This window comes from Halichoerus grypus, chromosome 3 (assembly GCF_964656455.1).
Source record: "Halichoerus grypus chromosome 3, mHalGry1.hap1.1, whole genome shotgun sequence".
NCBI classification, from domain to species: Eukaryota; Metazoa; Chordata; class Mammalia; order Carnivora; family Phocidae; genus Halichoerus; species Halichoerus grypus.
This window is the reverse complement of record NC_135714.1, coordinates 97698093-97721205: the sequence shown is the minus strand read 5'-3', so window position 1 is coordinate 97721205 and position 23113 is coordinate 97698093. Positions and strand designations below refer to the sequence as shown.

General features: G+C 38.4%; 1 protein-coding gene across 3 annotated transcripts in view; it reads left to right on the top strand.

Moving 5' to 3' along the window:
• Positions 1–23113, top strand: part of SEC24D (SEC24 homolog D, COPII component) — a 99791-nt gene that overhangs the window by 6939 nt on the left and 69739 nt on the right. For all 3 annotated transcript variants that reach the window (XM_036091788.2, XM_036091789.2, XM_078069180.1), the window contains exons 3-7: positions 4082–4211; positions 9743–9891; positions 11344–11619; positions 11894–12024; positions 17648–17759. In XM_036091788.2, the coding sequence (XP_035947681.1) occupies positions 4082–4211; positions 9743–9891; positions 11344–11619; positions 11894–12024; positions 17648–17759 (798 nt within the window). The remainder of the gene's footprint in view (positions 1–4081; positions 4212–9742; positions 9892–11343; positions 11620–11893; positions 12025–17647; positions 17760–23113) is intronic.

The window sequence follows — 23113 nt, the reverse complement described above, 5'->3', positions numbered from 1 at the left end:
CCCAGTACCAAAGCCAGATAAAGACACCACAAAAAAGAGAACTCTAGGCCAATATTTCTCATGAATATAGATAGAAAAATCCTTAACAAAATATTAGCAAACTGAATCCAACAATACATTAAAAAAATCACACATCCATGATCAAGTAGGATTTATTCCTGGGATGCAAGGGTGGTTCAGTATTCATGCAAGGGTGGTTCAGTATTTGCAGAACAATCAACATGATACATCACATCAACAGGAGGAAGGATAAAAACCATATGATCATTTCAATAGATGCAGAAAAAGCGTTTGACAAAGTACAACATCCATTCATGATAAAAACTCTCCGCAAAGTAGGTCTGGAGGGAACATACCTCAACATAATGAAGGCCTTATATGAAAAACCCACGGCTAATATCATACTCAATGGTGAAAAACTGAGAGCTTTTCCCCTAAGGTCAGGAACAAGACAAAGATGTCCACTCTCACCACTTTTATTCCACATAGTACTGGAAGTTCTAGCCACAGTAATTAGACAACATAAAGCAATAAAAGACATCTTTGTTTATTTTAGATAAACTTTTTTTTTTTTCACAAATGGTTTTTAATTTTGGTTTTAGTTTGTCAGATTGAGGGCCAAATCCAAGGTATGCTTTTCTGTGATGTTGTTTTAGGCAGGGTTTTTTTGTTGATCATAGAAGTCACTGTAGCAGAAAGTGATTTGTTAAAGGGTATCAAGAAGCCAAGAGAGTATTAGAGAAAGCGAGAACCAAGCTTGGGACTCCGTGGTCCATAGAAATGCACACCCCACATAGGACTATTCCTTTAGTAGCCAGTGCCTTTCTACCCCAGAACCACCATCTCTGCCCCCATCCAGGGTCTCCCAGAGGGGTGTTGTTTTGCTGAATTTAGAGAACATGGCAACCCCATTTGTAAGAGAATTTATGCAATGGAGATTCCATCTTTCCAGCTCAGAACCATACAGAAAGGTAAGCCAGAAAGAAAATGGAATTGGTGTTGAGTAAGCTAGTCTATAATATCTGCCGCTGTGTTAAAGACCAGTTTGTGATTTTAGAGATTTTTCTTTTGGCGTAAGCATAGTTCTTTCTCATGGTCTGGTTTTCCTTTCCTATTAAAATTCTCATACTGTTCTATAAAGAACCTGATTTCTTTTTATCTCTGATCATTTTTGAAAATACCTATAAGATGTGGCCAGGACAAGACTATGACTTTGCAGATAACAGTGATACCGATTTCTCTTTGCCCTGAGGTTAGAGTCCAAATGGCATACAGGACTTTGCAGCCTGACCCAGCCAACTAGGACAACCTCTTTCCCAGCCCCTTTTCCTCACAATCTCTCTGTACGGCCCCTTCTACCAGTCCCTGAGCATGTCATGCTCTCTCTTATCTTTGCACAGGTTTTCCCTTCTGCCTGAAATCCTCTATCCTGTCTCTATACTAAGAAAACTCCTGCTTGTCTTGCAAGATTCAGGTCCAGCAGTCCTTCCTCTTTGAACTTTCTCTTGATTCCTCTAGGAAGAGTCAGCTTGTCCCCTCTGCTTATTATAACACTAATGACAAGGCACTGTCATTGTTTGTTTACATGGTCGTGAGTTCCGTAAGAGCTCTCGGTGTCTCAAAGGCACATTGAATGTACCTTGAACAAGAATGAGTTTGAAACGTTGCCATAGAGCTGATTTTCAAAAATAAAAGGGAAAGAACATTTTAGTGAAATTGGTGTATAACAGTTCTGCTTGAATATATGTAAGCTGGGTTTTTTTTTTTTTTTTTCAATTTTGTTTTTGGAAACAAATTTATGAACATGTGAATCCCATGGATACACATGGAAATACCCAGACATGAGTAATTCCGAAAACTGTTTTTTGCTTCTCTGGACATATAAATGAGGGTTGTTGATGAAATTGGTATTTACTTACTTATCTGGGAAATTTAGAATATCTTTGGTTTCTTGTAGTACGTGTAATTATTATTTTTGCACTGGTGTTGTAGATTTTCTACTTTTGTCCAAACTAATGTTTCAAAAACGAAAATACAAGTGTGCATATAATTATGGTATGTATGTTCTGTTAGAATATAAATCCTTGAAAAAAGAAGGGCAGGGGATATGGTCAGAGGAGAGGAAGCCAAGATTTATTGATTCATTGCCTTATATATCAGACATTTCTGGATGCTCTCATACCTGTTGCCTTGTTCAGTTCTCAGAACAGTTCTCAGAGATAGGGGACATTACTGCTATGACACAGTTTAAAAGTCGAGGTTTCAAAACATAGAAGTATCCTTGTCAGGGTCACAGCTGTGAAATGGTGGGGAAGGAATTCAAGCCCAAGTCTGTGTGACTGCAAGTCTCATTTTTTTCTAATTTTGCTGGCTTTGGAGTTTAGAACATCATATAAAAATGTAGTGTTATTAGAAAAATATTTGTTGTTCTTCTTCTTAGTATATGAAAAAATGCTAAGTAAGACTGTGACTGTAAAGTTAATATAAAATTTTTCTTAAGTTTGAGGAATCCTGTTTTAAGAAAAGAAACCTTTAGGGGCACCTGGGTGGCTCAGATGGTTAAGCGTCTGCCTTCGGCTCAGGTCATGATCTCCAGGTCCTGGGATCGAGCCCCAAGGCGGGCTCCCTGCTCAGCAGGGAGTCCACTTCTCCTTCTTCCTCTTTCTCCTGCCTCTCCCCACTGCTGCTACTCTCTCTCTCTCTCTCTCTGTATCTGTCTGTCTCAAATGAATAAATAAAAAATACTTAAAAAAAAAGAGAAAACTTTGTGAAAGTTTCAATATTATTCATGAATACAGCCATTTCCCTGGTTATATTACATTCTGTATTACCCAAACATCTGAAAGCATGATGTATGATGATGATGATAATATAAGAAACCTTTCTTTGACAACTGCAAGGTCATCCAGTCAATTCTCTTGTTATCTGAGAGAATAAACTCTCTGGAGGAAGATAAAAGAAGAAAGGAGGTGTTGGGTATGAAATATCATCATGAGGTCAAGTGGAGGAGTGCACACAAGGCGTCTAGGAGGTCACTGATGATGGTGCCAGACAGGAGGGTGGGGTCAAAAGTAAGTTGAATGAGCTGGAACAAAACAAGCAGATTAGAAGTGGAAAGAGCAAATAGAAGACTTGGTTTTGGGTTTGTTTGTTTGTTTTTCTTTTTTTTTCTTTTAAAAGACTAGAAAGGGTGTCACGAGTAATCTAGTCCAAGCCTTTCCTTTTGCAGCAAGGGGAAGGAAATTGAGGTACTTGAATATAACCTTCTTGCCTGCCCAGCACCATACATCTATCTGCTAGTAAATGGCCCGGTGGGGCCTTGAACTCCTCTGGCCCATGTTCAGTGATTTTTCTTCTGTACCACAATTTCTCTAGAAGAGAAAAATGTCTGCAAACAGTTCTAAAGAGAGACCTTTAAAGATTTTTTGAGAAGGAACTTCTTGTAAATGAAAACAGTTATTTCCAGGAGCATCTACTAATCACGTGATCCCACATTTTATATGAGTGAGTGTGATGACTTGAGGAGTCCCTCGATTGTTTATCACCCAACTATTTGGAATCCTGGAAGAATTATTAACTCTGAAGGCTTGCTTTGCATTTGTTGGAAAAACAGATGCTACTTTCCATTTGTTTTCCTCATGCTATAACTCAAAGGCATTTTCAGAGGTCTTTTTTTTTTCATAGTTACAGTTAGGATCTTTTTGATGCCTCATACTGTTTTTTTCCAGAGTTATTTTCTGATATCCAGAATGGCATTTTTCATTGTGTATTCTAACATTCTTCGTGTGATAGTATGTTCTAGCAAGGTGCTTCTACCAAATGCAAGTTTATTTCTTCTGTTCTGGTTTCTGTTTAGTATTGAAATGTCTTTCCTTTTCTGTTCTCCTATCATTATGATGGTCAGATAACTATGCCAGAGCCTGGCATTGATAGGTCTGTGATGGTTAAGGCAAGTGAAGGAGAACTTGTCTTAACCCATTTTTTCCCTTCCTCCTCCTAGTTTTCATTTTTAACCTAATGGCACGGCATCCTCTCTCTTTGCATATTCATACTCTTCTAAATTCATCCCCTTCTGTTGCAGGTATGATGAAGCCAGCAGGGCCTTTGGGGGCTCCTGCCCCTGGGGGGATGTTGCCTCAGGGCCCTTCACCTCCTGGACCCCATCAGTTTGGCCAGAATGGAGCTCATGCCCAAGGGCATCCTTCCCAAAGGTGAGCTAGGTAGATTCCAACCCGCATTTGTATATTCTACTACAATTGTCTCACAAGTGCCTTCTAAACTTGCATGTTTATTGATTGAAAGTTTGACCTCTTGATACTGCCCACGCCCTTGAAAGGACTTGCTAGACAGACCTAGGGAACAAAACATTTAGAAGAGTTGGGAGGAATAAAGACAATACTAGTACCTATTAAAAAAATATGTAAAAAATTACTTGTGTCAATACCACACATTTTAATTTTAGATTATATTCATCTTGTTTTAGAGTTCTGTATTAATCTCTGATTCCTTCTGATGTCTATGCCCTGTATGCCCCAATAAATTTTCAATCATCTGTCCTCTTGAATCCTTTGTAGAACTGAGCTCAGTGCCAGTAGGTGCTTAATAAATATTTTAAAAATTAAATCAGATCGTGGCCAATGGTAAAAACTGGATTTGATGTGGAAGGTACACAGATGCCAATGAGGGATTTTTGAAAGGTAGGTCAATAGTAAAAACAGCACAGGAAATAAATGCTCTCTTTGTGTTTATAATAAATTAAGGAAGGGAGAAGTTGGAGGAAGGCCTGAAGAAGCCAGGGTATGAGATATATAAGATGTGTAGAGCTCTGTACCCCACTGGGGACTATTCCCTGGAAAGGGAGCCAACATCACACCTTCCCTGATGGACTATTCCCTGGAAAGGGAGCCAACATCACACCTTCCCATAATTGATTGTCCAGTGAGCTGCTGCTATTGAGAATCCCAGTGCCAAAGCTGTTTGTAGTGTTTACTTTGGAATTTCTCCAAGGAGTACCTGGAGGCTTCATTTCCTAGGTTCCTTTTCCAGGCTTTTAGGCTGTAGGGTTGGGTGAGGGGAGGAGTAACCCCTCAGTGTGAATCTGGACCTGCTGCTGCTGAAGCCATTCAGTTATCCTTTCAAGGCCTGTGAATAGTCCCTGTTAGCGGGAAAACTCTCTGGTCTTTTAAATATCATCAAGTTAATGCTCTTACAGGACATTTGTGAAGTTGACACTTCCTGGCTCTTGTTTGTCAGGATAACATTTACCATTGACATGGTTGCTGTGAGATACAGAGTGAGGGAAACAGGATGAGTGAGTCTAAGTAATCTGGTTTACATGTGGTTGTGGTTTGAACAAGGAGCACAAAGTCAAAGGGCATGACTCGGGACCTGACCCTACGACCCCTGCCTAGTCTCATTCGCATGGTGGTGGGGCAAGGATTAGAGTAGAAAGACTGAGAACCAAGATGCCTCTTCTGGCTCAAAAATTCGTCATGTGATGAAATTCCTGGGGCCTCTAGGCCTCCTCATTTTGCTCACTTGTAAAATGAGGAAATAGAACTCTTAGTCCAGAGCACAGGGGAGAAGATCTGGAAAAGTTTATTGTTACGAACTGCCAAGCATTTTAGATTTTTTTTTTTTTTAAAGAAGAAATGCAAGAATTAAACAGCTGGTTTGAACTTAAGAAAGCTTTTGGTCACTGGTGTTAGCCTAGTTTGTGTTGATCTTTTTGCTTCTTTCCATTTGTTTCCTTTGAATTAGGTTCCTTAGAAATAAGTAAACTGTGGACTTTATCATCAGATAGACCTTGGCTGTGAGGTTGTGAGCTCAGCACGAAGTCTGGCACCGTGAAGAGTGTAGACTGTAGAGTCAGGATGGGTTTACTACTCTTGGCTCAGGCAGCTATTACTTCACTTCTGTGTTCCTTAGTTCCCTCATCACAATTTTAACCATAATGATGTGATTGTAAGGATTTTGATGGTTAATGCATGCCAAGAATCTTGCATAATGCATAATGCCCATGAAAGACTCAATATGTGTTAGCAGTTGTCAGTACCATTTTCAGGGCATGTAGAAGGTCTACTCTCTAGCCTGTCCTTCCTACTGGTTCAGTCTAGCGACTCATAACAGCTCAACCTAGAAATCTGCTTTTATTCTGATTCCCAGGAAAACCCTGACAGATTTTGCCCCATCTCCCCCATTATTCACTTGCGTCAACTTGAACTGTGAATTAAAGGTTGGAAATGGATTTAAAAATGACAACGTCAGGGAAAAGTCTAGTATTCATGCTCAGTGTCCACAGTTACCATGCTACTTTGCCCTCATGACAAAGGGCACAGTGATTGTGTAGGTGAATCACACAATCTGATGACAAGGGATTGTCAGAGAGCATAGGTGGCTCATGACATTTCTTTGATGATGATAGCACTTCATCGGTGCTGTTTATACTTAGAGAACCCATCAAAAAATCTCTTAATTTTTACAATATCTAAACTGTCGAATGAAAACAAGATATAATTAAGAGTCATTATGTTGATTAAAATTTAAAAATTTATCATTTTTATTTTTAAATATTGCTCCTTCACAGGCAATGTTTTATAAAATTTAAAAATTATACCTAGTCATTTGTCTTTTTGATCTTGGCTGAGGCAGAATAAATGTCTTAAACTTGTAAATAGTACTAAAGTTATCTACAAGGTGTTATTGCTGGGTGGGATTAATCTAGTAAATAAAATCTATAACTGTAAGTTATATAAATTATCTATTTTGATCAAGAAATTATGGATTGGAGGGGAAGAGGGTGGGAAGAGGAGATTCATCTTCCCAAATTGAAGCTGATGGGGTGAAATCTGACTAAGAACTTGGTTGCAAAGAAAAAGAGTGAGCAAGATAAATAAGAGAAATAGTTGTTTTCTCTTTAATTTCTTTCTTTCTTTTTTTTTGGTGGAAAGCAGTGATAATGGGCAGAGGTTTTATTTTCTCTACTTCATGGACTGAGTATTTAAAATCCAGATTTTACTTCAGTCCAATCTTGACAAATTTGGTACCATATCTCCACATTCTAGCAATTTTCAGCATATAGCTCACTACATGAGCAATTTGTTAAAAACTTAAAAATAAGAAATATTTGAGGTTGAGCAGGCCACAGACAACTGAGTCAACTCTTTAGAGGTTTAGGACTAAACTGAAGCTAAATTTTCATGTTTTATTAATCCTCTGGTAGTAATTCTTTATTGACTGTTGTTTATTATGGTGGATCTGCCCTTTTCTGACATTTAATGAAATAGTATATTAAAATATAGAATTGAATATTTTCTCTGCCCAGAAACATGTTAAGTGAAGGAATCAACATGAGAAATATTTAAATCATATGATTCTTAATTTTAACCATTATATTTATAGCACAGAAAGGATTCTATTCTATCTGCTCATTTTCTCATTTGGAAGCTGAGAGCTATGGAGATTAAGTGCTTGCCCGTAGTCACACACCAGGGTCTCCAGTTGAGACCCAGATTCATACCTAAACTCTGATACCTACATGCTGTGTAACCTTGGATTAACTAATTTAGTAAAGTAATGAAATTGAAAAATATTAAATCACTTTGCATGTTTAAAATGTTCTGTTAATCTCTTTTATCTAAATGAAAGTTTTTTGTTACCCCTTTACTACTACTTTATTCTTAAATTAATAAAATTGCTTTTAAAATTCAAATCTGTTTAAGATTTGCAACATTTAACTTGGTTAGGAAAAAAAAATTTAATTGTGAATTTCTAAAGCCTAACTCCCAGGACATATATTAAGCAATGAAGGATAAGTAGGCATTTATGGGTCAAAAAGTAATGGCCTAATGGTTGTGTATTCTCTCATTCTGTATTTTAAATAATTAACCTTTTATTAGGTTTAAAAAAAATATTGGAGGCTGCTTGTGTCATAACTTCCATTTGAAACATACTTCATCCTATTTGTAGTATGTAATAAATTATTCATACAATTTTATATTTTACAAGTATTAACATTTGTGAAATATCTGTAAACATGTTTTAGAGATTTTTTTTCTTAAACAATTGAATAATCTCTCCTCCCCCCAATTTAACTGCTGGTTCCAGTTTCTGCTTATTAGATCCAAACCCAGTAACAATACTCATGCTGCACCCACTAATATATTTTTATAGAGCATGTACATTCTGCCTGTGTGCAATTATTGCATGTATCTATCTCTTGTGACTTTTTAAAAAAGGCAGAAGTATCATTTCTTGAAAAAAGAGATGATGTTTTTATGAAACAATGAATTTACAAAACATATCATTGACAATTCTTGAAATCATTTCTAAGTGACCAACAATATTTTAAATGTGTCAATTAAGACTAAAGTTATATTTTGTCTTGCCTTTCTTATTCCTAGTGTCATTAATAAATTAGAGATATAAACAAAACTTCTATTGTGAAAAGTTAACTTTTATATTTTCTCTCTTTATTCAGTTTTGTTCCAAAAATTATTTAAATCAAAAGATGTTTAGTGTAACTGTTGGTCTTGTTTCAGTTTTTGACAGGAGAGGAAATCAACAGCTTTGCTAAGCAGTATTGTTTGGGTTAAAATGTTATTCATTCTAACTTTACAACCCTTTGTAACCAAGTATCTGCTATAGGATAGCTTATACTTTTACATAGAAAAAGCATTTGATCATTCATCCATTTAACTCAAAGTGTGGGATATCATCATTCTGAAATATGCTTAAATACCATACAGCATAATGGTTTGAAGGTTAATTTTAAGTTTTGTTTACAGTAATCATTCAATTTAAGTTACATGGAGAAAAATGACAAGAGAAAATTAGTGTGATGTTTTGGAAAGTGTACTTGCTTAAGACCTGGGAAGAGGCTAGTCCTGGTTTTGTCACGTATAAGTTGTGGGACTTCAAGCAAGCCACTGGCCTCTCTCAGGCTCTGCTCCCAGCCTCTCAGGTGGAGTGAAAGATGGAAGGCAGGAGCGTGCGCCACTAGGGACCTAGTTTCCAGTTTATGGAGAAATTGAATTCAGAGTATACCATTTTGGAAAATTTCATTTTTATTAGTAAGAAGTCACAATGTAACTTGAAGGGAAAGCTTTAACTTCATTCTGCAGATTAATTACAATAGGAACACTGTTTCTATTCTATTCTATGGTGGCCACTGTTTCATTCAAAATAAGGAAAAATAAATACACAGTAAGTTCAAGCTAAATTAAAGGTAAAGCGTGATGAAATTTTTAGATGACAAAGAATGAATGATTTCAAAACTTTTTACTGAGTTGTTCACTTTCAAGTACTGTTTTGCAGGGCACTGAAATTATAGTGCAGGTGATGTTTTATTTTAAAAGCTGGGTAGGAAAAAGAATGATCATAAAGATACAATGACAAAGCATTTTATTTTTCTTGGTTCTGTTCTATTAATCATTAACCCTGGTATATATAAAGCTGTGGTGGACTCAGCTTCCCAACTTGATTTCCAAAGCTGGTTCTGTGTTTACATTAGGAATTTTTTGCTAAGTATCTTGACATGTTGAGCTTGTGAGCATAGTAATGAGATGATGCTACATGATTCATTTTGAACTCTCATTAATATTAAAGACTTAGGATAAAATATCAGTTATTTCCCTGGTGCCCACTAGATGGGCTTACTTAATTTAACAAGTTATTAACATTTGTTGTATATCATTTGCATATGAAACTATGATATTGTTTAGCATCTCTTTTTCTCTCTTAGATTTCCAGGTCCTCCACCTGTCAACAGTGCGGCATCCTCCTACGCACCATACTCACCATCTACACAATCATCTTATCCAAGTCCTGCGTCCACTTCATCCGTCACCCAACTGGGCAATCAGCTCAATGCTATGCACATTAACAGCTATGGTAACAGTTTCATTATTAGTGTTCACTGACCACCTATTTCATGAGTATTTTTATTGAAGGTGGTTTTTTCCATTTTTAAAATAGACATAACTCAAAAAAAAAAAGTAGGCATAACTCTGGCACATATTGAAGTGTTTTTCAGACATTTTAATATAAATCATCTGTATTATGTATGGCTGTAATTAATTTTTTTCCTGATTATGCTGCCATTTATTTCAAAATAATTGAAAGACCCTCAGCATACCTAACATTCAATATTAGAACTATAAAAAAACAAAAAAATGCTGACTTCACAAATCAGCATTAGAACAGTGAAATTATTTTGAGAAATGTGAGGATAGTTTTAACTTTCTGCTGTTTATAATGGGGCCCTAAAATAAAAAATATAGTACTCATTGTTTCACAGTGTGGTTTGATTCTGTATTTACATCATGAAAAGAATGGAAGCTCAGATGTTTGAGGCAGAAGAGAGAATAATAGGAGAGAAAACAGTTACAGTACTGAGATTTGTATCAATAGAAATGCTGTATATTCTAAGGGCCAAAGGACTCTTCACTGTAATAGCAGTGAAGTCAGCCATTTAGCTTGAGGAGGAATGTTTCCATTACTTTAAGTAGTTTTTTGGAAGTATCTGTAAAAAAAAAAAACAAACCCTCTGACTATTTCCTGTCTTTTACTGATTTCAAGATGGGTAAGTCTCCAATGAAGCAAATTTCACATAATCAGAGATAGAAGGAATAGTCTGGTTTTACAACTATTTCCCATATGATTAGAAAGCATGTTAGTGGCCTATCTCCCTTGTTATTTCTACCTAGTTCTGAGATCTATTTGATCAAGTCAAGCACAGGCCACAAAATAATTTATTGAAAGTGTAAGTTACCTGAATAATGCTTGTTACATAACATTTTCCTCTATATGGTTTTCTAGATTTTGTATCAGATACAATTTCTTTAACTAGTGACATGTATCATGTAAAGTTAATGCAACCTGAGTTAAAATTTATCCTATTAATTTTCTCTTTCTTTTTTTTTTAAAGATTTTTATTTATTTATTGAGAGAAAGAGAATGATAGAGAGCATGAGAAGGGGGAGAGTCAGAGGGAGAAGCAGACTCTCTGCTGAGCGGGAGCCCCATGCAGGACTCGATCTCAGGATTCCAGGATCATGACCTGAGCCAAAGGCAGTCGCTTAACCATCTGAGCCACCCAGGCGCCCTATCCTATTAATTTTCTCACCAAATTTATAAATATTGCTTTTACCCTTTAAAAATTCTCCAGTTTTGTAAAATGCCCCACATAGCATTTGTATAACTTTCTGAATGAAGGTTCATCTTGTGGTGCAAAAAAAAAAAATGTAAGGAAGCCTTCTTTTTTATATCAGGAAAAGAAGTGTCCCTGTGTGTACTTTGTTGAAAAATGCAATGTTTAGTGGTCTGGTCTTCTTTCTCTCACAGGTTCGGGCATGGCTCCCCCTGGCCAGGGGCCTCCCGGCCCTCCATCAGCGCCTTCGTTCCAGGGTCTTCCTCGACCTCCGCAGCCATCCATTATGCAGCCTGGATCTCAGGTTCTCCCACCACCACCCACTGCACTAAACGGCCATAGTGCCTCGCCCTTGCCTCCATCAACACATAGGCAGGACGGGCTCCCTGGGCCTGCTCCTCTGAATGCCCAGTACCAGCCCCCGCCTCTTCCAGGACAGACGCTGGGCACTGGATATTCGCCACAGCAGGGTAAGGCAGGCAGGGCTCAGGGGAAGGTCTTGGGTTACCTAGGAAATCAGCTTTGTTCTATGTTACTAGGCATCTATCACTTACTCTTAAGGAAAGCTAGTTTTAGAATAGTGTGGCAAGTGCAAAGAAAAAGGGAATCATAGATATTCACACTTAACTCTCTGCCTTATATAATAAGATGAAAAAATGCAGTATACTTGACTGAATATTGTCAGTGAGCCCTACATTTAGGACTTTGGGTTCTAATCATTTCTTTTTAAAATTTTTTTCCAAGCTGCCAACTATGGTCCCCAGATGGCAGGTGGGCAGCTCTCCTACCCAGGAGGCTTCCCTGGAGGTCCTGCACAGATGGCTGGTCCACCACAACTCCAGAAGAGGCTGGATCCTGACTCGATCCCCAGCCCAGTAAGTGTTCTCTCACTCCCGTTGTCTCCCTCACAAAGGACCATTCTTCATTCACTCTCTCAGAAACTCTTCAGTTTGTTAGCATTTATCCTGTCCTTCATTGTTGAAGCACAATACCCATCACATAGAGCCTTCCTTCTGTCTGTGTATGGGGGTAGGGAGGTTAGGTTATGGCGTATTAGGGGTCTCCATGACAGAAAGCCTATGTAGATTTTCTTGGTATCACATAAACTTGGCGGTACTATTGATGTTTATATTAGCCTATATTAGCAGTATTTATTGATTGTTTGAAGTAAGTAGTAGTCAGAGGATATAAACATGCTAGTTTAGATAAATAAAGGATGCTTTTCAATAAGGGTAAGATACCCACTGAAAGTGAAAGCACAAAGTATTTTACATTTTGCCCATTAACAAAATTGTTTCATGTAAAATTAGAGCTATAACTTAATTCTTCTTCATTCAAGTGATTTTCTTTGGAAAAATGCTCTTTAGTAACTGTATCAGCTCTTATTCAGTTATTCTGCATAACGCACAATTCCCAATTTGCTTACAACCATGAAGATTTATCTGTCGCTTAGATTACATGTAGGCTATAGCAGATGCAGTTTGGCTTTAGGTGCTGCTGTATGTGCCCTTATCATTCCAGAAGCCAGTGTGAAAGGGCATCCTGTATTTGGGAATGTTGTTATCATGAGAAAGGGAGAAAAGAGAACTGGCCAAAAGGTGCAATAGCTCTTAAAGTTTTCACTCAGATGTGGTACATGTCACAACCACTCACATGCCATCAGCCAAAGCAAGTCATGACAGAGCCCTGGGTCAATCAGGCAGGGATATATACTTCTGCTTCAGAAGAAGCTGCAAGTCCATAGCAATGAGCAGAGAGAGGTAGTCCTTTTGGAATAATAATGAAATTGATACAGTTAACATAGGTCTTTGAAGTGGTTCTATTACCATGAGTAGAAAAAGTTAGAGATAGCCCAAAGAGCTACTATATTAGCTAACTTTTGCTGTGTAACAAACCACCACCAAATTTAGTAATTTATAGCCACTGTTTATTAATCCCCATGAATCAGTGGGTCCTCTGGGCAGTTCTGCTAATCTGGGCCAGGCTCAATGGATTTGGTTTGGGCTTGCTTGTACATCTGGGGTCAGCTGGAGGTTTGGCTGGAGCCTGAACAGTCTAGGATGATAAATTAATTCTTTGTGGCTGCTGTGCCAAATTACCACAAACTGGGTGACTTAAGATAGTAGGAGTTTATTCTGCTATGTTTCGGGAGGCCAGAAGTCTGAAATCAATGTGTTGGCAGGGCTGTGCTCCCTTGAAAGGCTCTATAGGAGAATCCATTCCTTGTCTTCTCCATCTTTGTAGGGCTAGTCCAACATTCTTAAGGTAGTTGCTTATTTCAGAGATGGTTTATAAAGGATAAAGGATATAAATTAATTCTGCAAAACTTCTTTATATATTCGAGAATACTTATCATCCTGATTTCCCACCTCACTTGTGTTATTTGCTTTTCCTTCACTGTTCCCACCTACCATGGGTACAGGTTGATCTGAGGCTGAGAAGGTAGAAAGACCAAAGTAGAGGATCAGATGCACCGTGAACAAAAGAATAATAAATTCTTCCCTCGGGCTCTGACTCCTCTTGGGACCAACGTGGCCTGATTGGAGGAGAGAGGCACTCCTTGGCTTGTGGCTACATGACTCTACTCTCTGCCTGGGTCATCACATTGCCTCTTCCTCTTCTCTGTGTCTTCTCCTCTGGGCATCCATCTCAAAACTCCTTCTGCCTCTCTATTATGATGTTACACATGATTCCATTCAGGGCCCACCCAGATAATCCAGGCTGAGTGCCTTCTTTCAAGACTTTTAATTTAATCAGTTCTCTTACTGCGTAAGGTAATAGTCACAGATTGCAAGGATTAGAACATGGATATATCTTTGGTGTGGGGGGGGTACCACCAAGCCACTACAGATGGTGTCATTCATGTGTCTGGTATTTGGTACCTGCCTGTTAGCTGGGAATGACTGGGCCGTGTCACCAAGCAGGCTAGCCTGGGTTTGTTCACTTGGCTGTGGTAGATATCTAAGAGGGAAAATAGGAATCTGCAAGGCCTTTTGAGCTGTGGCTTGGAACTAGAACATTGCCACTTCTGTGACATTCTCTCAGTCAGATCAAGTCACAAGATCTCCCCAAAGTCCAGGAGTAGAAAGATAAGCCTCTGTCTCTTGATGGGAGGAACTGCAAAGTCCTTGAAAAAGGCACAGAGAGGGTAGAGGATTTTGGTTATTTTTGTGATCTACCCAGTTATTCTATATTTATTTGAATATAGATTTGAAGGTTTCTCATCAAGTGTCCTATAACATGTTAGAAATAAAGTTTTAGTAACTCTTAGTGCCTTTATTGATAGTTATATTATCAGCCATTACTTTTATGGCTTAATATTATTTCATTATTCTAGTTAAAGGAATATAATATTTTTACATTGAATTCATCATTTTCACTTCTCGTTTCTTTGCTTCTCTATAACATCTACAGACCCTCTGGGTCATTCTACTTCATTCTCTGAAGTTTTTAGCTCCAGGTTCACCATTAATCTCTCCAGTACTATTTTTGTCACAATTATTGGAAATTTTAGTATCCACTTTTAGAAATTTTCATTTCCCTGGCCTTTTAGTTTTTTGTTTTTTTTTTAAGATTTTATTTATTTGAGAGAGAGAGAGAGAGCACAAGCAGAGTGAGCGGCAGGCAGAGGGAGAAGCAGGCTTCCCACTGAGCAGGGAGCCCCATGTGGGACTCGATCCCAGGACCCTGGGATCATGACCTGAGCTGAAGGCAGACACTTAACTGAGTGAGCCACCCAGGCGCCCCTCCCTGGCCTTTTAGTTCTTTTTTTTTTTTTTTAAGATTTTATTTATTTATTTATTTATTTATTTTTTTTTTTTTTAAAGATTTTATTTATTTATTTGAGAGAGAGAATGAGATACAGAGAGCATGAGAGGGGGGAGGGTCAGAGGGAGAAGCAGACTCCCCGCTGAGCAGGGAGCCCGATGTGGGACTCGATCCCGGGACTCCAGGATCATGACCTGAGCCGAAGGCAGTCGCCCAACCAACTGAGCCACCCAGGCGCCCAGATTTTATTTATTTTTGATAGAGAGAGAGAGAGAGCACAAGCAGGGGAAGCAGTAGGCAGAAGGAGACGGAGAAGCAGACTCCCCGCTGAGCAGGGAGCCCAATGCGGGGCTCGATCCCAGGACCCTGGGATCATGACCTGAGCCGAAGGCAGACGCTTAGCTGTCTGAGCCTCCCAGGCGCCCCTGGCCTTTTAGTTCTTGATCTTCTTTGCTCTCAATGTTCTTTTCATCCATTCCACCTCAGTTATCCATAGTCTTACCATAGATCGTGTCATTACTAATTATAGGACACTTGAGAATCTCAGTTGAAAGCATCTCATTTTCCAGCCACAGCCTCCTATCATTCTAGCTCATTCCTTTTAGGACTCAAACTTGAATAATGATTCACCCACCAGGACTTATAACTTAACACTTTTATCTCTTACATTGCCTTCATCTTCTCACTTCTCTTGCACAGCTTAGATTATTTGATCCATGATAATAAATCTGTCCCTTACATCCTCTACTCTCAATTCCTTTGCCCCCTCCCTCCACTGAATTCACCTAGAAAAATCCCATTTGTTGTTAAACCAACTCTCCACCTGCTCCATGCCTGTACCCCAGATGCCGCCCGTGACTTGATTTTATTTTGTGATTCCATAATACTCTGTTCATAGCAGACGAGTGTAAAAGTAACTCTAGTGGGAGATCTTCTGAAGGAAAAAGAAATCCATATGTTTTGAGGTAGCTTTGGCATTATCAAGAGTCACTGTCATCACATCAAAATCCTGTATGTACCAAGTCATAGTCAAAATCTCTATTGAAATTTCTGTGTATTGTTAAATCTCCACATATTTTTGAGAACATGTGTTTGAGGTAAATTTTAAAAACTTAAAACCTATAATATATTTTTAAAAATTACTAGAAGTGTTTTAATATTTCTTACTCCCTTTATAGTATTCCAGCCAAGATGTGAATTAGTTTAGAAATATAATTACCATATACAGCATTGTTTCTTTGGAGGCTCTGCTTTGTAAGTTGCAAACAACTAATTTAAAAATAAATTTTTAGTAAATATAGTCTATTTGAAGACTAGAAACTTGTTCAATATGTAGATTATTATCGCTTTTAATGTGGTTTCATATTTGACACTTCATTGGTTGAAATGATTACTCTAAATGTTGATTATATAAAAAGTTCTCCAATTTTGAAGGAACCAGATTAACCTTAGGGTAAAAATACAGGATATAATAGTAGTGTTTCGATTTTTCTGTTTGCTTCTTGTCTCTGTCCATGGTAGCTTTTGGTTTCATCTGCATCTTACAGTAGTTATATTTGGAACATATTCTGTATCTTTAATAAGAATTCAAATCCTATGAAATTAGAAAAACAGAAATGTGTGGATTTTAAAGGCAGGTTAAATCTCTCTCTGATATGCCATAAAAGCAATGATATCAGTGCCCGCTAGGCCTGGATTGGATGAGATGGGAAGGCAAAATGGAGAAGGTAACATTTCAGAGTTTGGGGGAAGATAATTTTCATATTAATAATTTCTTCAGGAATGTAAAAAAAGTATATATCCTCCAAAGCTATGTGGTGTATTCTGGACACTAGCTCATTTCTCTCTCTTTTGTTTTTTTTTTTTCTCTTTTTACTTTCTTCTTCCTCTTTTTTTTTTTTTTACCCCCTTGTCTCTTGTCTCTTTTATTTGATGGCAAAAGAAGTGAGAGCAGGGAAAAGATAAAGAGGAAGAGGAAGATAATAGGATGCCTTCTTGTTTTCTTCTTAACTCCATACTACTAGATTTTGCTAATTTTTTTCATCCCTAGACAACTATAACAGAAAGATAAATTTTTATCTTTATATTATTCACTAATAAATATTTTAGTAGAGAAATATAAAGTATTTCCAAATTAGATGACAAAACTTAGGGACTTTTCCCCTTCTGATTTCTATACAATAGGCAACTTCCGCGTGGGAACACTGTATTGTTTATTTTTTTACTGTCTCACGGAGCAGGGGTGAGGTGGAAAAACTTGTAAGGCAAATTGAGGCTCAAGAGAGATTTAAAGAGAAAAGTTAAGGTGTTTTAGGTTATACTGTAAATCATTTCTTCTGAATTTAATGATTTTTAGCTTTGTATATTTTCCATTAAGTATAAAAGGTATTTTCTTTAAAAGCTATTTTCAATTTCTTTTTTCTACCAGAATCTTTTTTTTTTTTTTTTTTTTTTAATGCTTATCTATGGTCCTAATAAACAAATTGAATAAAAATGAAGTTCTCTGAAGGGTCAGGGCTCAGAGTATTATAGAACAGAATTTAGCAACTGCTGCTCTAAAATTGTGAAAGTTTTAAAAGTAGGCCCTCAGTGAGAATTTGGCCTGAAATGAACTAAAAGGATTTAGAAAATGCCTATTTGTGTGTGTGTGAATAATGAAAGGGAGGGAGAGAGGGGGATGTTTGGAAGAGTCTTAACTTACTTTAACTTGTTCTTGATATCTTATATCAGATTCAGGTGATCGAGAATGACAGAGCCACCAGAGGAGGACAAGTTTATGCCACCAATACCAGAGGCCAGGTCCCTCCCCTGGTCACTACAGATTGTGTGATACAAGACCAAGGTATTTCTTGTGAATAATATTTTTCATTGAAGTTTTAAAAGTTTTCACCACTTTTTAAAAACAAATATACTGACACCCTTCAGTAATGCTATCATTGACAGAGAACCTCTTGATATAGGTGATAATGGGGACTAATTTGCCATCGATCACTCAAGCACTGTGAATGTATTATCAACTGAATTCTATTTTCTGCTTGTAGAAGTCTAGAGAGTGGTGAGATAGAGTTCAATATACTAGTTTAAGAAAATTATTTTAGTTTATAGGGTTAAATTAGTACATGCCCTACTTTGATTTAATTTATTTACTACATCAGGAACCTGGCCAAGATAGCATGAGTAGAGCAGTAGGGGATTGAACACTTGAGAAATCAGCATACTTGGTTCTAGCCCCAATGATTTTTTTTTTTTTTTTTTCAGCAGCGTCTTTAATGTGTGGGTTCTGTTTTTCCAATTTTGAACTGAGATGAGGAAAGGCTGAGCTCTATTTCTACTAGCTATCCTATGTGTGCTGCCATTTTAATATATCTGTCCTTGCGCAGGTTTGCTCTTTCCAGGAATATATAATTATTCTATTCCTTATGGCAAGTTAAATCACAGCCTGATGAAATCATTATTATTTATTTCCTGAACTTTTTTATCATCCTACACTGAAACTCTGTACCCGTTAAACAATAACTCCCTATTCCTCCACTCCCCAAAGCCTCTGTATCCTGTATTCTATTTTCTGTCTCTTGCCTATTCTAGGTACCTTGTGTAAGTGGAATCATACAATATTTGTCTTTTTGTGTCTGGCTTATTTCACTTGGCATAATATTTTCAAGGTTCATCCATGGTATAGAATGTATCAGGATTTCATTCTTTTTTAAGGCTGAATTACACACACACACACACACACACACACACACACATTGTGTTTATGCATTCATCTGTTGAAGGACATTTTGCTATTAGTAGCCTTAGCAGCCAGGTGGTTGCTGTGAACATTGGTGTACGTGTATTTGTTTGAGTCCCTGCTTTCAGTTCTTTTGGGTATATCCCTAGAAGTGGGATTACTCGATCAGAGGGCAGATGTAAGGAAAGAGTACAAGGAAGGCTCAGGAAGAGAAGGAAGGACCAGTGAGGTGGCAAGGCCCAGATCATCATCATTTCTCCTGCAGTCCAGCCCTTGGCAGGGAGAGAGAGCTGCCTGCCATGGAGCCTCCCTCAAATTAGCCCAGTCACACCCATTGGCTGTGAAGCCCCTTTGTCTGGCCTGGCTAATCAGCTGATACTTACTAATGAATGTTTTAGGATGTAGCCCAAATCTCAGACATGTGCAGAAATTCACAGAACATACGTAGAACATGGAGGCAGAAGGAACCTTGGCCTTCATTTGCTCAGCTCTCCCACTTTACAGATGTGAGGGCCCTAAGGCCCAAGGAGCCTAAATGACTTGCCCAAAACTACACAGCTAGTTAGGAGTGGCTCCAATAAAGAAAAATACCTACTTAAAAATTACTGTTTTCTTTGCCTACAAGAATTATATATACTTTTTTTTTGGCTATAGGATCTAATTTAAGACCCCAGCTCGTCCCTTGATTTTGTACTTCTTCCTATCCTACAAGACCCTGTTCAAGCACCACATACTTTGTGTAGTCACCTCTGACCAGCATGGCTAACTCATTACCTCCCTGGGCTACTTCTTAATGAACTTGCTCCTCTGTGGTTCTTACCATGCCATTTTACAGTTACCTGTTTTTATTATCACTCTCTCCTACCAGACTTTGAAGCCAGAGGCTTCGCTTGTCTCTGTCCCTAAGCCTCTAGCAGGAGCTTAGCTTCATAAATGTTTGTCAAATGACTAATTTATTGAATGTTTTCCAGTCAGATTATCCCATAATGCTCTTTATTAAGCATCGCCAAGAGTTTTGAATCTTAATTACTGAGATTGTTAAATTATCTACTGTAGCCATATCTTTCATGCCTCACTTTTGCATACCTATTTATAAAAACAAATTCTCAATGCCTTTTTTTTTTTTTTTTTTAAGGTTTTATTTATTTGACAGAGAGAAAGACAGCCAGAGAGGGAACACAAGCAGGGGGAGTGGGGGAGGGAGAAGCAGGCTTCCCGCAGGGAGCCTGACGCGGGGCTCGATCCCAGGACCCCGGGATCATGACCTGAGCCGAAGGCAGACGCTTAACGACTGAGCCACCCAGGCGCCCCTGCCTTTTTTTTTTTTTAAAGATTTTATTTATTTGAGAGAGAGAGAGTGTGAGCACGAGTGGGGGGAGGGAGAGGGACAAGCAGATTCCACACTGAGCGTGGAGCCCAACTTGGGGCTTGATCTCAGGACCTGAGCTGAAATCAAGAGTCAGACGCTTAAGCAATTGAGCCACCAGGTGCCCCAAAGGAATTCTCAATGGCTTTTTAAAAATTCTATCTTTGTGTGCATTATCTTCCTGAAACCAAAGTTTGTTTAGTCACTTTTATGAGCTAATTCATATGCATATTTCACTGTCAAGAACTAAAAACCCTTTAAAGAATAAATACTCAATTTCAATATATTGTTAGTAATTTTGGCTGGTAAAAATTGAGTACAATGAAAAATTAAAATACTCTTTAAAATATTCAAAAATTCTTATTTCACAGTCTGTGTAAAATTCTTATTTCATAGTCTTGTGTGATGTAATGAGGAAGATCTTGTCTAAGTTTTTTTGTCTAAGTTATGTGAAATGTTTAACAATAATAGGGGGTTCAAGCATATTTACATTTATTACTTAATATTTCTTTTTCTTTTATTTCTGCTGCCAAAACTCTTGTTTTACGCTATGTTAGTATTTACCTGGACTCTAACAGTAATGACCAGTCTACCTGTGTCTAAAGTTTTCCTGCTCCCAGAAGCTGTCTGGGTAGTTTAGTTTTTTCAAGTATTTATGTGATTATATTGCCCTTGCTTAAAAAAAAAAAAAAAAAAAAAAAAGTGTCCCATCATTGCCCATGGGCAAAAGGATTAATCTTAACTACCCATCCTTCATAACCTGGACCAAATTTACCTGGGATATAGTAAAGAATTATGATAGGTTCTAATACCACTTCTATCATTTACTAATTCCTTAACCTTTGGCAAGTCACTTAACCTCCTGATATCTCAATTTTCTTCTCCGTAAAATGGGGTCCTAAGGGTATCAATCTCATAAGGCAGTTGTGAGACTAAAATGAAAACACATGTAATGGTGTTAGAATGATACCTAATACACTGGCAATTGCTGTCATAATTATGAATCCAGTTTTGGGCTTTGCTACAGAGGCTGTGAGAGACCATGGCAGAAACATGGTACCAACAACTGGATTCAGCCTGCAGTCATGTTAATTTGTCGTGCACAATATTTTGTTTTGTTTCTATTTGGAGTAGTTGCCATTATGTAAAATTGGAATATCTTATGTAAAAATCCAGATTTCTAGCTGGTCCTAAAAAGTAAAATCTGGCAATAATAGGTTAAAGCTGAACAGAAGAAACTCAGCTTTCTTAGGTCCAACTTCCCACTCATTCCGGGCGCACCGGTGCAACAGAACCCCGCCAGAGATAGGCTCCCAGCCAGGCTGCACTGCCCGCCCTGTAAACTCAGCACTGTGCTTCCCCTCGTCCTTTCACTTTTCTACTCTCCTTAGTAACTGTTTCACATTCCTTCCTGAAACCTGCAATACCTCCTCTCCCAGCCTTTCTTTTAGCTGCTCATATGTCCTCCTTTCTGAGAAAATCGAGCAGTCAGAAGAGAGCTTCCTCGGATTGTTGCCATCATATCAGCCCTGCCCTAATGCGCACCTGTGCTCTGCCTTTCTGCTTTTGGCCATAAGTGAATGCTCTGTGCTCCAGTCGGAAGCTAGCCCCTCCTGTGCACTAGTGTACTATGTTGCTACAGTAAGTCTCCCCTCTTTCTTGTGTGTCATCAGTATCTCTTTTTACACTCTCCTATCTTAAACAATAAAAATGTTTTTTTGACCTATTTTCCTCACCAGCTACCCTTCTTTTCTTTGCTCCCCTATGCAACAAAACTTGAAAGGATTATTGCCAATTCCTGTCCTTACTCACTGTAGGCAGGCTTCCCACCCCAGGCCCTATTCCGCCAAAACTCTGTCTTCGGGTCTCTAGCAACCTCCATGTTGTTAAATCCAGCGTGTTTTTTTTTTTTTTTTTAAGCTTTTATCTAAAGTCCAGTTAGTTAACAATACACTGTTATATTAGTTTCAGGTATACAATGTAGTGATTCAACACTTCCATACAACACCCGGTGCTCATCACAACAAGTGTGCTCCTTAATCCCCATCACCTATTTCACCCATCCTCCCCCCTACCTCCCTTCTGGTAACCATCAGTTTGTTCTCTGTAGTTAAAAGTCTGTTTCTTGGTTTGCCTCTCTCTCTTTTTTTCCCTTTGCTCATTTGTTTTGTTTCTTAAATCCCACATTTGACTGAAATCATACGGTATTTGTCTTTGACTGATTAACTTATTTTGCTTAGCATAATGCTCTCTCGCTCCATCCATGTCATTGCAAATGGCACATAAATCCATTGGTCTTGCTGATCCAGAGTACCACCTGGCACAGATGATCATGCTTTTCCTTGATGTACTTTCTTCACCTCCAGGACACCAGATGCTCCTTGTTTTTATCCTTCTTAGTCCTTTAACTGGTTTCTCCTTTTCCCCTGACTTCTTTATGTTAGAGGGCCAGGGCTTAGTTCTTGGTCATCCTCTCTGGCTACAATTATTTCATTGGTGGTTTCAAGGTAGTTCATGGCTTTAGTTTGTTCTTTATAGAAAACTCCCAAATGTGTAACTTCAACCCAGTGCCCAGACTCACATATCTAGTTGTTTACTCAGTTTCACTGTTGGATTGCTTAATAGAGTTCCCAGAGTGGACATGTCCAAAGCCAGATTCCTGATCTCTGCCCACATTCCCATTAACACACCCCTTCCCTCCCTGCAGCTTTTCTCTTGTCAATTGGTGGCAACCTCATGCTTCTGGTCCCTCAGGCCAAAAACTTTGGAGCCATTCTCAATCTTCTCTTCCTTTCCCACCTCCCATCTTCACACCTCGTATATCACTCCCATCAACAATCCATGTACTTCCAAAATATGTCCAGAATATGGCCACTTGTCAATAACTCTACTCAGGCTGGTTCCTGCCACCACCATTTCTCCTCTGGTTCCTGCATAACCTTTGTTACTTCTCTGAAGTCCTCACCAGCTTCTGTGCCCAGTATGTGCTCCATTCCAGCTCACAGGCCTCCTGTGACTCCTCCACCAGGCCAGACATGCCCTGCCCCTAGGCACCTGCCTGAGTCAATGCCTTGCTTCCTGGGAGTCTGCTCAAATG